At 43.4% G+C, this 17853-nt stretch overlaps 1 protein-coding gene across 2 annotated transcripts in view; it reads right to left on the bottom strand.

Annotated features, from left to right (window-relative positions):
* Nucleotides 1-17853, bottom strand: part of IGF2BP3 (insulin like growth factor 2 mRNA binding protein 3) — a 159974-nt gene that overhangs the window by 47409 nt on the left and 94712 nt on the right. For both annotated transcript variants that reach the window (XM_030796215.1, XM_030796216.1), the window contains exons 4-5: nucleotides 3405-3456; nucleotides 3249-3312 (exon numbers count right to left, since the gene is read on the bottom strand). In XM_030796215.1, the coding sequence (XP_030652075.1) occupies nucleotides 3249-3312; nucleotides 3405-3456 (116 nt within the window). The remainder of the gene's footprint in view (nucleotides 1-3248; nucleotides 3313-3404; nucleotides 3457-17853) is intronic.

Here is a 17853-nt window from a genome sequence, read left to right as displayed (position 1 = left end):
TCACTGCTGCCCGCGCCGCGGACTGACTGGGACAGCCGGCGCGCGCCACCGCTGCCTGCTTTTTCTCCTTTGACTGCAGGCGCGCGTTCGCCACGTTGGCCACGCTAGTCGCCAGCTCCTGACGCCGAGTGCTCTGCCCGCCTCAGCCTCCCGAGGTTCTGGGACTGCAGATGGAGTCTCGCTCACCCGGTGCTCGGTGTTGCCCGGGCTGGAGTGCGGTGGCGTGGTCTGGGCTCGCGGCAGCCTCTGCCTCCCAGCCGCCTGCCTTGGCCTACCAGGGTGCTGGGATTGCAGCCCCTGCCCGGCCGCCGCCCCGTCTGGGAGGTGGGGAGCGTCTCTGCCCGGCCGCCCCTCTGCCCGGCCTCCCCATCTGGGAAGTGGGGAGCGCCTCTGCCCGGCCACCCATCGTCTGGGAGGTGAGGAGCGCCTCTGCCCGGCCAACCATCGTCTGGGAATTGAGGAGCGCTTCTGCCCGGCCACCCATCGTCTGGGAGGTGAGGAGCGCCTCTGCCTGGCCGCCCCGTCTGGGAAGAAGTGAGGAGCGCCTCTGCCCGGCCACCCATCGTCTGGGAAGTGAGAAGCGCCTCTGCCCGGCCACCCATCGTCTGGGAAGTGAGGAGCGCCTCTGCCAGGCCGCCCCGTCTGGGAAGTGAGGAGCGCCTCTGCCCGGCCACCCATCGTCTGGGAAGTGAGGAGCGCCTCTGCCTGGCCACCCATCGTCTGGGAAGTGAGGAGCGCCTCTGCCCGGCCACCCATCGTCTGGGAAGTGAGGAGCGCCTCTGCCCGGCCACCTATCATCTGGGAAGAAGTGAGGAGCGTCTCTGCCTGGCCGCCCCGTGTCTGGGAAGAAGTGAGGAGCGCCTCTGCCCGGCCACCCCGTGTCTGGGAAGAAGTGAGGAGCGCCTCTGCCCGGCCGCCCCGTGTCTGGGAAGAAGTGAGGAGCGCCTCTGCCCGGCCACTCCGTCTGGGAGGTCTACCACGGAGGCCAGAAGCAATGTGGGGGCTGGACGTGGTGGCTCACGCCTGTGGTCCCGGCACTCTGGGGGGCGAGGCGGGTTGATCACTTCGGGCTAGGAGTTCGAGACCAGTCTGGCCAACTTGGTGAAACATGAAAAATACAACAGACAAACCAACCAACCAACTCAGTGACAACAAAACAGGTCTACCCTGGAGTCATACTCTAATTTTTTCTATTTTCCTCCCTTTCTGATCCTTTATCCCACTTTCTTTTTCTTCCTTTTCCTTCTCCCTCTTCTTTGTCAAATAGAGGATTGAGTTATTATCACTGATCCATATAAAGTCCCTCTCTCATTTATTTTAACTCCCACCCCCCATTTCTATTCCCCGACTTCCCATGTGTAACCTTCCTAATATGTTTGATACGCATCTTTTTGTTTGTATGTATTTTTAGAAAATGTTTATTGTTTTTGTGTGCAAAAAAAATTAATTCAAAAAAAAAAAAACCAATATGGAGCCTCTGCTTTCTCACTGCCCTCACTTTTATCCCCCATTCTAGTGAGGGTATAAAAGGTAAAATTTTCCTGGTCTTCTTACATGATACAACTAAAGAACAAAATTAGTCAAAAAAAGAAGAGAAAGAAAAATCAATTTGTTTTATGACTCATACCACAATTTCCATAATGTCCGAGACCTTATATAAATTGCCAAAAAATTTTACATTAACAAAGGATACAAACAGATGAAATACAGAATGTGTTTAAACATATTAAAAGCCTCCAGTCTCACTTATGGGAAAAGTGAAAATTAACATGAGATATCACTTTCACATACCAGATTGTCAAAGTTTGATAAAGTCCTGTGTTAGGGAGAATTGGAGAAAGATTTTCCCCCACAATGCTGATGGAAATTTAAACTATCTCAAGCTCTACAACACAATTTAAAGTGCAGTTTTACTTCTGGGAATTTATCATCTAGATACATGCTTACATACACACGACATGCAAAAACAGATTCACTACAATATTGTTCATAACTGCAAGAGACTGGAAACAACCTAAATATCCAAATTGCGATTAATCAAAGTCATGCCATATCTGTATAATCAAATACTATGTAACTATAAAAAATATATTTATATACACAAAACATTCAAATGTTATGGTATCATTTGTGTAAAAGGAGGAATACATACATGTAGCATTTGTTTTCCACATGGTTATCTCCCAAGACATGAGGTAGTTAGGGAATAATACTGGGAGGAAGATTTGTACTATGTGCATCTTCAAATCTTTTATATTTTGAACCATGTGAGTGTTATTGATTTTACAAATAAAGTTCCATTTACCTTATACACATTTCCATCTTCTTCTCAGTCTTATCTTTCCTTTCATAGTCCCTCCCGAGTGAGTACTGCCTTTAGTAACCTAGCTGAGCTCCTACTCTTGCAGCTCGTTTTACCTTTCCCCTTCAGGGCTCAGAGTCAGCCAGTGTGGTCTTTTCTTTCACCTTTCTGACACAGAGGACAGTCAGCCTGCTCCTGCCAGTATGGTATCTGGAGGTAGGTAGTTCAGGCTTCCATAGTCAGCTAACAGCCAGTGCTGTGCTACTGAGTACTTTGTATGCCATTCTTTCATGTTCATATTCTGAGCAGATCTGTTAAAGGCCATATTTGTGGGACCCCCATTTCTCTCTCTAGGGCTTAGTTTATTAGATCATTTTGGGCCTACAGAATTATCTTTTGCTAGGGGAGACTGTTTGATCTGTAAAGTATTGCCTGTTTACTGCACTGGAATATATTTTTTTCCATAAATCTAAGAGCAAATTACATTGATCCAACGTCTGCACGTTCCTAAATGACAATGGTAATCAGGTAATCAGTGAGTAAGAAGACTTAACATTTAACACTTGTTTAACACATGATCCAACTTACCAGCTTCAGATGAAATAGCAATAATATATGTGTCATACAAGAGGGGGAGAGACTTTATGTTATTTGGCAACAATACCAAGGCCCAGAGCTTCTGCAAATAGGGTGTGATTCAGTTTCATACTAGACCACTCTATTATTGGCATTAAAGATATACTGAAAATGTAATACAACTTTAACCAATGTAGATTTTTACTAGACATTCAAACTTAAAAAGAAAGGCACGATTACAGGGTCAAATTTTGTAAAATAAAGTTTCTCTCTGCCACCCACCAGCCCTTCTCAACTGAGAAATCCGCAAAATATGTTACTGTACTTAACTTAGTTATTATATATAGATTAAAAATTTCAAGCTGCTTACTGTCTAGCTTGGTCCTTACTGGAATAGGTTACATTTACAACTGCAGTTTCCGAGTCAGTGTTCACTAGAGGAAGAGAAAAACGAAGAGAATAAAAGTTAGTTTTCTTTCTACTTCCTTCCTTTTACAAATTTGAAAGCAATTCAGAAGACATGTACCTTGCTCACAGCTCTCCACCACTCCATACTGGACTAGTAAACTATCCAGCACCTATCAGGAGGGGGAGAGAAAATTATAAATTTTGAGTTTCCCAAGTTATTATCAAGGGCAGGAATATGTCTTAAAATCACTAAGTAATTGTGATGGAAAAGAGCCAAAAAAATATCAGGGGCTTTGGACTGCAGAACTAAGGGATGGATACCACAAATATCACACTCAGACTTGTCTCTTCTGCCCTCTCCTAGATCCCTGGCATTAATCTCATTTCCTATGGCTAACCAAGAACTGGCTCAGCAAAGTATGCAAAGCCACAGCCGCCTGGTTCCTGAGGCTGAAGGAGAAGGAGCATTTATTTCTCATACATACACAAACACATCATCATACTTTCTCCTTGTATACAAAGTCACTAAGACAAGGGACCAAGTTAAAAACTAAAGTTTAACGGTGCGGTGGCTCACACCTGTAATCCTAGTACTTTGGGAGGCCAAGATGGGAGCACTGCTTGAGGCCAGGAGTTCGAGACCAGCCTGGTCAATACAGTGAGAACCCTATCTCTAAAAAATAACATAAAATAAAAAGAGAAAAAAACTAAAGTTTTATCTATAAGATGTTCTTTTCCAAAGGACTTCCTTTACAGCTCTAATGGTTCTTACAGAACAAATTGCTCAAGGCAGGCTAGAAAAATGAAGACAGCACAGTGCATACTTTACCTGGAGTCGAATTTAAAGCCCAACATAAATACATAGACAGCAAAAGTGTGAAATGAAGCAAACATTTGTAAGTCTACATGGGGTTGGGAAATGTACAGTTTGAAGCTGTCTATGTTTTTACCATCTTTCCTGTAGCTGTATTATTATACTATATGCATGTTATCCAAATGGAGAGGCTGTTAGAACAGTAACTATAAGTTTATTATAATATCAACTGCAGATGTATGTCTCATCAATATAAACCAAATTCAGGTGTCCTTAGCTTCTAAGAGCTATAGCAAAACAAAGTAAGTTTCTGTAAATTATAGCAAACTACTTACTCATCAGTTTAACTACAAATTTTCTTATTTATTTATTTATTTATTTATGAGACAGGGTCTTGCTATGTCACCCAGGCTGGAGTGCAATGGCATGATCACAGCTCAGGGCAGCCTCAACCTTCTGAGTTTAAGTGATCTTCTCACCTCAGCCATCCAAGCAGCTGGCACTACAGGTGCATGCCGCCACCCTCAGCTAATTTTTAAAATTTTCTGTAGAGATGAGGTCTTACTATGTTGCCCAGGCTGGTCTCAAACTCCTGAGCTCGAGGGATCCTCCTGCCTTGGCCTCCCAAAGTGCCGGGATTACAGATGTGAGCCACTTAGCCCTAGCCTAACTGCAAAGTTAAAAAGGCGGTTCCTTGACAATGTTTTTCAGGCGCCAGGAAATAGAAAACCAATTTTATGGTAATTTACTACTAAACTTAAGCACTTTCTTTTAAAGGAAGGTTTATCTTATGTGTTACATTTTAGGCTTTTGTCTACTGTTTCCAGTTTGAAACATATAACAAGGTTTGTCTGGCGTGAGCTTTTGTTTTTAGTTTTGGGACAGGGTCTCACTGTCACCTATGCTGGACTGCAGTGGCACGACCATAGCTCACTGTAGCCTCAACCACTGGGCTCAAGCAATCCTCCCACCCCAGCTTTCTGAGTAGCCGGCACTACTGGTGCATGCCACCACACCTGGCTAATTTTTAAGTTTTTCGTAGAGATGGCGGTCTCGTTATGTTGCCCAGGCTGGTCTCAAACTCCCAGATTCAAGGGATCATCCCAGCTGGGCCTCCCCAAGTGCTGAGATTACAGGCGTGACCCAGCGCCTGGCTTGGTTTTTCTTTTAAATAAGGTTAATACCTATTTATGAGTGAAATGCCCTTTCATTTATTTTTATTTGGCAAATTTCCTTTGCATGAGGTAAATTTAATTTTTATTTGGTAAATTTCTTTTGCATGAAGTATACACACCAGAAGCATGTTAATCTTTGTCTCCGATTATAGCTATTCTTAAATCACAAAAAGACATTCAAGTATTTCATGAGTGAAGTGAATACTTCACAGGAGGAAATCCTGGTATATCTTATAGGAAGGGTACTCTGTAAAAGTGCTTGTCTGTTTTATAGGTGAATTTGCCATGTGATGTTGATCACAGACGCATTTTATAAAAGCCAAAAATTAAGAAACCTCTCACACTGCCATTCAAAGAGAAAATATACAACACATAATTCCTTAAATTAAAAACAAGGGTGGCCGGGCACAGTGGCTCATGCCTGTAATCCCAGCACTTTGGGAAGCCATGGCGGGTGGATCACCTGAGGTCAGGAGTTCGAGACCAGCCTGGCCAACATGGCAAAACCTTGTCTCTATTAAAAATACAAAAATATTGGCAGGGCACGGTGGCTCACACCTGTAATCCCAGCACTTTGGGAGGCTGAGGCGGGTGGATCACGAGGTGAGGAGTTCGAGAGCAGCCTCATCAACATGGTGAAGCCCCGTCTCTACTAAAAATAGGAAAACTAGGTGCGCATGGTGGTACACGCTTGTAGTCCCAGCTACTCAGGAGGCTGAAGCAGGAGAACTGCTTGAACCCAGGAGGCAGAGGTTGCAATGGGCTGAGATCGTGCCACTGCACTCTAGCCTGGGTGACAAAGCAAGACTCCATCTAAAAAAACAAAAGAAAAAACACAAAAAATTAGCTGGGTGTGGTGGCAGGTGCCTGTAATACCAGTTACTCGGGAGGCCAAGGCAGGAGAATTACTTGAACCTGGGAGGCGGAGATTGCAGTGAGCTGAGAGCATACCACTGCATTCTAGCCTGGGAAACAAAGCAAGACTTTGTATCCAAAAAAAAAAAAAAAAAAAGGCGGTGGGGGGAGGGGGAGCAGTGGGCAACCTACTTATTTTCTAAACAAAAATGAAATTTTTCAATACGAAAAATGTTTTACTTCATACTTAAGTCAGAATTCTAACAAATTCATTCCACCTTCACTAATGAAGTCAGGAGGAAAAGTATGTCTACCATTAAAATTTAGCTTTTAAATGAAAGCCACACTAATAGTAGAGCTTTATAGCAACTTGGATGGAGGCAGGGGTAGAGGAGGGGCTCAGGGAGTAGGAGGTAGTTGCCAATTTAATATGTTTAATTAAATAAACATCCTTCTTAATTCTTCCGAAAAGCAATTTGTTCAGTAATTAAGTATATTAGTCTCCACACAGATTACCTTATGCCACCTTAACTTTTATTACTCTTAGAGATAACACCACAAAAAATAACTTTTATTACTCTTAGAGATAAACACCTGTGATCTATAAACAATACTGACCAAACCTACGATAATGCCAAGGCAACAAATGTTCTTCAAAAGCTACAGTGCCAAAGTGATAAATATTTATATACACACACATAAAATGATAAAGGTAAATTTTTTAACTTAAAAAAAATTGGGGGACAATCCTTTCACGCTCTTCCTTTCCAAGTTAGGCCTGGTAGAATGGCTTCTACGAAGAAGGGTTGTGAGAAGAAGGGCCGCTCTGCCACCAACAAGGTGATGACCTGAGAATGCATCATCATTTACAAGGGTATCCATGGAGTGGGCTTCAAGAAGACTGCCCCTGAGCATTCAAAGAGATCTGGAAATTTGCTATGAAGGAGACGTGTTCACTGACACGAGGCTCAACAAAGTTGTCTGGGCCAAAGGAATAAGGAATGTCCTATACCATAATCTGTGAGCAGCTGTCCAGGAAATGTAATGAAAATGAAGATTCACCAAACGAGCTGTATATTTTGATTACCTATGTACCTGTTACCACTTTCAAAAATCTACAGTCAGTCAATGCTGATGAGAACTAGCCACCGATCATCAAATATGTTAAAGTTATAAAACCACACACACACACACACACACACACACACACACACACACGAAGAAATATACATTAAAATTTTCACTGCATATATTCAAAACAAAATTGCTTGTATAGTTAAACATTCTATTCCTAAGAATAGATAAATGCTATTGGTTGTCAACTTCCGTGTAAGTCTTTTTTTTTTTTTTTTTTTTTAGACAGTCTCACTCTATCACCCAGGCTGGAGTGCAATGGTGCAATCTTGGCTCACTGCAACCTCTGCCTCCCAGGTTCAAGCGATTCTCCTGCCTCAGCCTCCCAAGTAGCTGGGATTACAGGCACATGCCACTACGCCCAGCTAATTTTTGTATTTTTAGTAGAGACGGGGTTTCACCACGTTGCCCAGGCTGGTCTCGAACTCCTGACCACAAGTGATCCACCCGCCTCGGCCTCCCATAGTGATGGGATTACAGGTGTGAGCCACCACACCCGGCCCTGTGAAGTCTTTAGAAAGGTAACTAGAAACTACAATCCTGTGCACTTTTTTTAAATGGTGAGTTTTATTGTCTGTAAGTAATACTTCAACAAGCATGGCTTTAAAACAAACTATAAAAGAAAAAAAAGAAAAACCACAAACAAAAAAACCCCTCTAATCCTTAGAAGAAACAGGTGCAGAATCTATCTTGGTACCTAGCTGTGAACAAATTTAACAACACAACTTAGGAGATTTTACATAGGCCCCATAGATGGATTTCAGTGTATCTTTGATGTCTTACTCAAAGTTTCATGTACAAGGCTTGGAAGTAATGACAACAGAATAGGCAAAGGGCTGTCAATAGCCTAATAAGATTCCCAAATCTCAAAAGGATTTCCAACCCCCAAAACGACTTGCAACTGTACTATAGTAATCCCATCAATCTTAAGGCAGGCTATTATCTGAATATGCTCTTTTATATCAAGGGCTACCAAATGGTATCATGCCACTCCAGCCCACTGAACTCTCAAAGAATAAATACAACTTACGCTTGATAAGGCAAAATGTCATTTTTTTTTTTTTTTTTTTTTAAAGACAGAGTCTTACTGGAGTGCAGTGACACGATCTTGGCTCACTGCAACCTCCGCCTCCCAGGCTCAAGCCATTCTTGTGCCTCAGCTTCCTGAGTAGCTGGGATTACATGTGTGTGCCACCATGCCTGGCTACTTTTTGTATTACAGTAGAGACAAAGTTTTGCCATGTTGGCCAGGCTAGTCCTGAACTCCTGAGCTCAAGTGATTTGCCTGCCTCAGCCTCCCAAAGTGCTGGGATTACAAGTGTGAGCCACAGTGTCCGGCCGCATTTTCCTTAATTCTGCATTAAACAGGAATATAAGACAGTGTTCCTGTTACCTGTCACATAACTACTTATGTACCTGTTTTTGTCTCCTAGATTCTTGTCCCCTCTCAGTACTGCTAATCCTTCTATGTCAGCCACAAATATTTCTTTTAAACAGTCTTATTTAAAGGCAAAAAAAAAAAAAAAAAAAACCACACACACACACACAAAAAGCTTTCCACTCTATATTTCCAACACTTTCACAAGTTCCCATACCTAAATAAAATCTTAAACCAGAAAGGAAACATTTATCTATGCTTAGGTAAGTTTAAATTCCAATGACAGGGGAGGGAGGAAGGGGTATAAATGCAAAGTAAAGCCTCACAGAAAATGTCTTTCTAGAATTCCCCCCATTATGTATTTAGGACGTGAAAGCCTCAAATGTTCAGCCTTTTTTAAAAAAATGTTCATCCACGGCTGGGCGCGGTGGCTCACACCTGTAATCGCAGCACTGTGGGTGGCCGAGGTGGGTGGATCACTTGAGGTCAGGAGTTTGAGACCAGCCGGGCCAACATGGTGAAACTCCATCTCTACTAAATATGCAAAAATTAGCTGGGCATGGTGGCATGCACCTGTAGTCCCTGCTACGCGGGAGGCTGAGGCAGAAGAATCCTTGAACCCGGGAGGCAGAGGTTGCAGTGAGCTGAGATTGTACCACTGCACTCCAGCCTAGGCAACAGATAGAGACTCCATCTATTAAAAAAAAAAAAAGTTCATTCAAATGTATAAACAGTACAGAAAGAATAACATGAAAAATGCAAAGATTATCACTTCCTGAGTGTAGTGGTACAAAATTAAGATCACTCATAATAGTCTGAAGTAGAAACAACCCAAATGAATGCTTACTGACTGATGAATGGAAACAAAATGTGGTATATTTGTACAATGGAATATTATTCAACCATAAAAGGGAGGTACTTATACATGCTGCAACAGACAGACCTTGAAAGTATTATGGTTACCTTGTTAGTATAATGAAGAAAGAAAGAGAGAGAGAGAGAGAGAAAAGAAAGCATTATGCTAAGTGAAAAAAGTCACAAAAAACTACTTATTATATGATTTCATTTGTATGAAATGTCCAGAGTAGGGAACTCTACAATAGACAGAAAGTAGATTAGTGGTTTCTATGGGCTGAGGAAAGTGAAAGTGGAGGGTGACAGTTAAATGTTTCTTTTTGAGGTGATGAAGGTGTCCTAAAAATGTGGTGATGGTTGCACGTACCTATTAACATACTAGGCTGGGCGCGGTGGCTCACACCTGTAATCCCAGCACTTTGGGAGGCCAAAGCGGGCGGATCACCTGAGGTCAGGAGTTTGAGACCAGCCTGACCAACATGGAGAAGCCTTGCACCTCCTAAAAATACAAAATTAGCCGGGCATGGTTGCTCATGCCTGTAATCCCAGCTACTCGGGACACTGAGGCAGGAGAATCACTTGAACTCAGGAGGCACAGGTTGTGGTGAGCTGAGATGGCGCCATTGCACTCCAGCCTGGGCCACGAGAGTAAAACTTCGTCTCAAAAAAAAAAAAAAAAAGAAACTTAAAAAAAATTGAATTGTACACTTTAAATGGTGAATTGCATACTATGTGAATAATATCTCAATAAAGCTGTTAAAAAAATACTAAAAGCAACTTTACTAGGTAATGGCCTAGTTTTGCCTTTTAAACTTTGAAGTATTATTGATCACTTCTTGGCCTTTTGGCCAAGCATCATCCACAGAACCAGCCTAGTCTGGTTCAGCTTTGTGTGACAAAATGGTGATTTGTTCTTCAGTTGTCATGCATCCCCAGGTTGCAAGTTCTGTAACCTGAGCCTGTCCAGATGAACCACGCATGCAACCACAAGCAGAACCTAAGTGCCTGGACCGAGACAGGACCAAATTAAGAAGTGGACACCACATGACATGATCCATAATCCAATCAGATTGAGCCCTGGTATCACCTCCTGGTATGATCCAGTCAGATCACACCTCTTGGCATCACATCACTGTAAGATTCAATCAGATCATACCTCATTACCCTCTGTCTATAAAATATGTCCCAGCCCCTAGCTGGGGGAGACAGATTTGAACCTGACTGTCTCCTTGCTTGACAGTCTTACCATGAACTTTTCTCTTTACAAAAGAACCTATGCTTTGGTGTCTGGCTTTCCATTGCACATGGACAAACAGAACCAGTTTGGTTCAGTAACAGTATCATTGAAATACAGAATAAACTGCAAGAAATTTGATTCACTTTGACATTATGTATACACTCACTAAACTATCACCATCATGACAAGTTTCTTCATGCCTCTCTTCAATCTAGTAGCCTAGTTTATTGACGCATACAGAGATCACTGTATTGACCTGCAATGTGATCAGATTTTCTCAGCCACACACCAGATATATCCCCACCTCCCTCACAAAACCGGCTGTATTTCAGCTGATACCACTATGGGCGTGAGGTAGATAATTTATGTTCTGCAGATAAGCCTTCTGCTGACTGCTTATTCTTCATACCCACTGCTCAAGTCCCATCACTCCTGGGCTATCCGAACCGAGTCTGATTAGCATGCTTGCCTGTAGCCTAACACTCCATGACTATATCCTCCTGCCAGCAGTTACTATCCTTCTGTGGTTTCAAATTGCCAGTATAACTTGTCCAAACTTCAACATGGCATAAGAGGTTGTCAGTTACCTGGTACTACTTCTCTCTTCCATATATCCAATGTACTTCCCACACCTATGCTCCAGTCACGCCCTCAAAACTGGGTAAAGTGCCTCTCTTGTCATCTCCCTAATACCCGTTCTTGGAAATGAAAGCAATGTCACTTTATAATCTCTTTCCTGATCTTTATTTTCCCACTAGACTAGTGATTATTAACCATAGTGAGGTGATTGTCAGGTGTGTCACAGTAATCTAGTTTTCAGAGTCACACTACTTCCATGCTTAAGCTGGCAGGTAATTTATAATACATACGATCTTAGATTCCAAATCTTTTTTATTTGACTGTTACATTTGCCTTATGTGTTTCAGAAGATGGAACAACAATGGTGGGCATTATAGTCTGCACACCAATCTATATCCTGAAACTCTCTCTGGAAATGGGTTACTCCTTTAATGTGGCTCTAAAACAAAGCTGCACTATCCCATAAACCTCATAAGGGAAGGGGCCATGTCTTAACCTTTGAACCCAGTGCTCAGGATCTGTGATGAACAATAAAAGGTTAAAAAGGAGTCACATTATTTTTTTGTTCTACAGGGCAAAGGAAGCTAGTTCTAGGTTTTTGTTTTGTTTTTTTTTTTAAAGACAGAGTCTCGCTCTCTCGCCCAGGCTGGTGTGCAGCAGTGTGATCTCAGCTCACTGCAACCTCCACTTCCTGGGCTCAAGCCATTCTCCCACCTCAGCCTCCCGAGAAGCTGGGATTACAGGCGTGTGCCACCACGCCCAGCTAATTTTTTGTAGTTTTAGTAGAGATAGAGTTTTGCCATGCTGGCCAGGCTGGTCTCGAACTCCTGACCTCAAGTGATGTGCCCACCTCGGCCTCCCAAAATGCTGGGATTACAGGCGTGAGTCACCGCGCCCAGCCAGTTCTAGGTGTCTTTAAAAGTCCATAATAATATAAGCAAACAGATATTTGTCAGGAATTCATACAAAAGATATAGAAGTGGAACAAGCATTACAAAAATCACAGTGAGATTAAAGTATTAATAAAATGTAAAGCGGGATATTTAATGCTCACTTGCCCCAACAAACACCTTGCCAACACACACACACACGCACACAGACACACACACACACACACAGACACACACACAGACACACACCCTTCCAAGCACCAAAGCCAATGTCAGTCATTGGGGAGGGGTTTCTAGAAAGGAGTCACCTTGACTACTACTCATTGCAGCAAGAAAGGCAAAAAGTCTCCATAGAATCACCCTTAGGGATATGGAGATGAAGGGAACATCCTTCAAACAGCTCAGCACATTTTATACAAACACGAACTACTTATCTGTTATGGGCAAGATCATCTCAGGAACTGTTCTTTTACATCTATTTGTGAGAAATGGCTATATTACAAAATGAAGAACAATCTGTATTGCAGGTTCCAAATAATCATTTCCAGTTAAATATTGATATATAATTCTAAAACAAAATAAAGAAATATTCACCTTAATGTATATTTCTCTAAAATGTTAGCATCGTAATTACTTGGATAACACTCAAACCATTCCTCACACTGGTGTGAAAATGACTATCAAGTTAAGAAAGCCAGCACCACAGACCAGACCATTAATAAGATTGTAAACCATGCTGCATATCCCCTTTATCATTGAAAAGCCCCAGAGGGAAGCTCAGCCTCCATCATACCACACGGAGCAAAGCCTCCCAACTTTCTAGCCACTTTCAATGTTCACAGGTTAGATCCTCTAACATGGGAAGGAGATGGTGCTTTAGGACTCCTAGGAGTCATGTGATCAAAGCCTCAGAGAGAACAGTCCAAGTTACAATCCGGCCACACTGAAGTCACATGGAAAAACTGAATCCAGAGCTTAAGGGGCTTACATTATGTTTCTCTTCGGCAGTGCTGAGCTAGACTGATTATTTTTAATTTATTTTTTATTTTAATAGGTTTTTGGAGAATGGGTGGTATTCGTTACATGAATAAGTCTTTTTTTTTTTTTTTTTTTTTTTTTTTTGAGATGGAGTCTCACTCTGTCACCCAGGCTGGAGTGCAGTGGCACGATCTCGGCTCACCACAACCTCCGCCACCCAGGGTTCAAACTATTCTTCTGCCTCAGCCACCCAAGTAGCTGGGACTACAGGCACGTGCCACCACCCCCAGCTGATTTTTGTATTTTTAGTAGAGACGGGGTTTCGCTATGTTGGCCAGGCTGGCCTCAAACTCCTGACCTCGTGATCTGCCCGCCTTGGCCTCCCAAAGTGCTGAGATTACAGGTGTGAGCCACTGTGTCCGGCTCACATGAATAAGTTCTTTAGTGGTGATTTCTGAGATTTTGGTGTACCCATCACCCAGGTAGTGTACACTGTACCCAACGTGTACTCTTTTATACCTCACCCTCCTCCCACCCTTTCCCCCAAGCACCCAAAGTCCATTGTATCATTCTTATGCCTTCACATCCTCATAGCTTAGCTCCCACTTATGAGTGAGGGCATATGACGTTTGGTTTTCCCATTCCTGAGTTACTTCACTTAGAATAATACGGAACTAGACTGATTTTAAAAGCTGAGCAGAACAAGTCACACCTTACTATAAACTCTAAGAGACCCCTAATAAATGCCCTGAAGGCCCTGTGTTCCACTCATCCTTTAAGGCCATTCTCTCTTCTTTCCAACCACACCAGCCTTCGTTCAGTCATGAATCAGGGCTGCTAAAATTTGAATGCTTTCTGGCAGCAGCACTGTCCCAAATGCTTTATCTACTTTAACTCAAATCCACACAATCCCATGAAGCAACATTATTCCACGTTATAGATGGGTAAACTGCAGCACAGAAAAGTTCACAGTGTCAGAACTTGGACAGATAAATGCTGGAGAAATGATTCAAACTCCAGCTCACAGATTCCAGAGCCCATACTCTTAATCACTTGGTCTAATAAGTTGCCTCATTCCCTATGCAATTTAAATAAAATATAAATACACAGACAGAAATCAGTTCAATCCTTACTCGGCCATCACCTGCACCGGAAAATCAAATCTGTCCATTGGCAGGTTAAGAGCTTTATTAACTCCCATGTATCCATAGCTCATGTTCCAAGTACTAAATACTATACTTCTATACATCTCAGTCAGAAGAAGGTATTAGCCAGCATTAACTTGTGCTACATTTTACTCACAGAAATGCTCATAAAAACATTCAAAATAGTTCAACGTTAGGTGGTTTTTGAACCACCTGCTTTCAAAACAGGGACTTCCCCCCACCCCTAGAAGAAACCACTGTCGGTTTGGTGGGGTCTTTCCAGGTGTTTTTAGAAGTGTGTGTGTCACATGAAAAGACGCTCTGCACCATTAGTCATTAGGAAAATGTAAATCAAAACCACAAGGAGATACCACTTCACCTCCATTAGAATGGCTATAATTTTTTAAAAAGAAGGAAAATATGACTCAAGGGGCATCATAAAAAGAAAAAGGAAAATAAGGAGTGTTGACACGGATGTGGAAAAATCAAAACCCTCATACATTGCTGGATAAAATGGTGCAGCTGCTATGAAAAACAGTACAGCAGTTCCTCAAAAAAAATTAAAAATAGACCTACCGTATGATCCAGCAATTCCACTTCTGGGTATTGATATGGTTTGAACATTGTGTCTTCTTCGAATCTCATGCTGAAATTCGATCCCCAGTGTTAGGGATGGGGCAAGGTGGGAGGTGTTAGGGTCATGGGGGCGGACCCTTCATAAATGGCTTGGTGCCATCCTTGAGGTAACAAGTGAGTTATTGCTCTGTTAGCTCACATGAGATCTGGTTGTTTTGAAAGAGGCTGGAACTTCCTTTTCTCTCTTGCTCCCTCTCATGCCATGTGACATGTCCACTCCACTTTACCTTTCACCATGAGTAAATGCTTTCTGGGCCTCGCCAGAAGCTGAGCAGACGCTGGAGCCATGCTTGTACAGCCTGAGGAACTGTGAGCCAAATAAACCTATTTTCTTTACAAACTACCCAGCCTCAGGTATTCCTTTACAGCAACACAAATGGACTAACCAACTATACATCCAAAAGAACTGAACACAGGGACTCAAAGAAGTACTTCTACACCCATGTTCACGGGAGCATTATTCACAATAGCCAATAATTGAAAGGTGAAAGCAACCCAAGTATCCTCTGACTAATGAATGGATAAAACAAAACATGGTACATATAAACAGTCATCCCTCGGTATCTGTGAGGGATTGGTTTCAGCAGCCCCCTACCTTGGATACCAAAATTCATAGATGCTCAAGTCCCTTATATAAAAAGAGTATAGTAGAGGCTGGGCATGGTGGCTCACACCCATAATCCCAGCGCTTTGGGAGGCCAAGTTATCACTTGAAGCAAGGGATCATTTGAGGCCAAGAGTTTGAGACCAGCCTGGGCAACATAGGAAGACCCCATCTCTACAAAAATAAAAATAAGTAGCCAGATGTGGTGGTGAGTGCTTGTACTCCCAGCTACTCAGGAGGCTGAGGTGGTAGGACTGCGTGAACCCAGAGTTAGGAGGATGCAATGAGCTATGGTGATGCCACTGCACTCCACCCTGGGTGACAGAGTGAGACTCTGTCTCCAATAATGATGATGATGATAAATAAGTAAAAGTATGAAAAGAAAATGATTTGATATCAGGGGAAATTCACCCCCAATATTTCACATAGGTTCTTTTCTATATTCCCTAAGTGTCGGCCGGTCTGAGAAATAAAGGGACAGAGTACAAAAGAGAGAAATTTTAAAGCTAGGTGTCCGGGAGGAGACATCACATGTCAGCAGTTTCCGTGACAAATGTCCATGAAATCTTCACAATTTATGTTCTTCTGCCAAGGCTTCAGCCGGTCTCCCCGTTCGGGGTCCCTGACTTCCCGCAACAATTTTATATTGTGTGAATTTCTCAATTTTTAAAAAGGTATGTGTATATGCTCATATATTCACATACAAAGAGCAATATTTGTTGAGTTTTAAATTTTCACACTAGAGTGTCAAATACTGTTTTAAACATTTTACATAATCCATCTTATTTATGCCTCAGAATGTAGCAATTATCCCCATTTCATATATGAATTAACTGAGGTGGACTTTAAGTAACGTGCTTCAGTGTGACATTCCTCATCTTGCAACCCTCCCCCACCACCCCAATCTGTCATCTTGGTGATCCATCCGTCTTGGTAAATGCAAACCTTTGGAACTGCCACGTGGAACTATCTTTCTTTCATTCCACCCCCTTCAGGCATAGGGTCCCCCAACATGCCACACAGTCTGGGGGAGTCAAGCAAAGAACTAGGACAGCACTGACTGCCCAGGCCCCCTTCTAGGCTTTTCGCCTCTAAAACAAAACGCAAAGGCCAGAGAATCCTAGAAGCAAACACCAGATTTAGTAACTAGCTTACTCCTTTAGCAGAAAGGCAGGAATACCACTCCAAACAGCTACAAATTACAAGACAAAAAGGGAAAGACAGCAATTCAGAACAAAGCCTGATTACAACTCCAACATAATTCTGGTAAAATCACAGAATAAGAAGTGAATTTTCTAAATGAGGTGATAAATGTCCAAGATTGTATGGTCTCCAAAAGCAGTAGCAGACCATCCCAGATGCTGGCATTTTACCCACTACCCCTATTTAAAGTTTATTTTAAAAGTAAGAATAAAAGCAACTGGAGGAGGAGAAGAGGTAAATTCCAAAGTCAATAATGATAGGAATGTTTCCTATAAGAATTAGTCCTTCAGGTGTGCAGCAATTATCCTTCTGGCTCTGTGGGGCCTTATAATAAAATTCCTAGACTAGTTCAATAAAGGGAAAAAAGAAAACTCAGAATCTCTCACTACCGACTTACGCTATAGAATTGAATTTAGCATGAGCAATTCTCAACATCCCATCAATAGGTGCAGTTAAGAATACCAGAATACGGCTGGAGGCGCAGTTTCGCCATGTTGGCCGGGCTGGTCTCCGGCTCCTGACCTCGAGTGGTCTGCCCGCCTCGGTCTCCCAAGGTGCTGGGACTGCAGACGGAGTCTCGCTCACTCGGTGCTCGGTGCTGCCCGGGCTGGAATGCGGTGGCGTGGTCTTGGCTCGCTGCAGCCTCCACCTCCCAGCCGCCTGCCTTGGCCTCCCAGGGTGCTGGGATTGCAGCCTCTGCCCAGCCGCCACCCCGTCTAGGAAGTGAGGAGTGTCTCTGCCTGGCCGCCCATCGTCTGGGATGTGAGGAGCGCCTCTGCCCGGCCGCCCATCGTCTGGGAAGTGAGGAGCGCCTCTGCCCGGCCGCCACCCCGTCTAGGAAGTGAGGAGCGCCTCTGCCCGGCCGCCACCCCGTCTAGGAAGTGAGGAGCGCCTCTGCCCGGCCGCCAACCCGTCTAGGAAGTGAGGAGCGCCTCTGCCTGGCTGCCCCGTCTGGGAAGAAGTGAGGAGCGTCTCTGCCCGGCCGCCCCGTCTGGGAAGTGAGGAGCGCCTCTGCCAGGCCGCCCATCATCTGGGAAGTGAGGAGCGCCTCTGCCCGGCCTCCCCGTCTGGGAAGTGAGGAGCA

The sequence above is a fragment of the Nomascus leucogenys genome, chromosome 17 (assembly GCF_006542625.1).
Source record: "Nomascus leucogenys isolate Asia chromosome 17, Asia_NLE_v1, whole genome shotgun sequence".
Lineage (NCBI taxonomy): Eukaryota > Metazoa > Chordata > Mammalia > Primates > Hylobatidae > Nomascus > Nomascus leucogenys.
The sequence above is the reverse complement of the archived record's forward strand: the minus strand, read 5'-3'. Positions and strand labels throughout refer to the sequence as shown.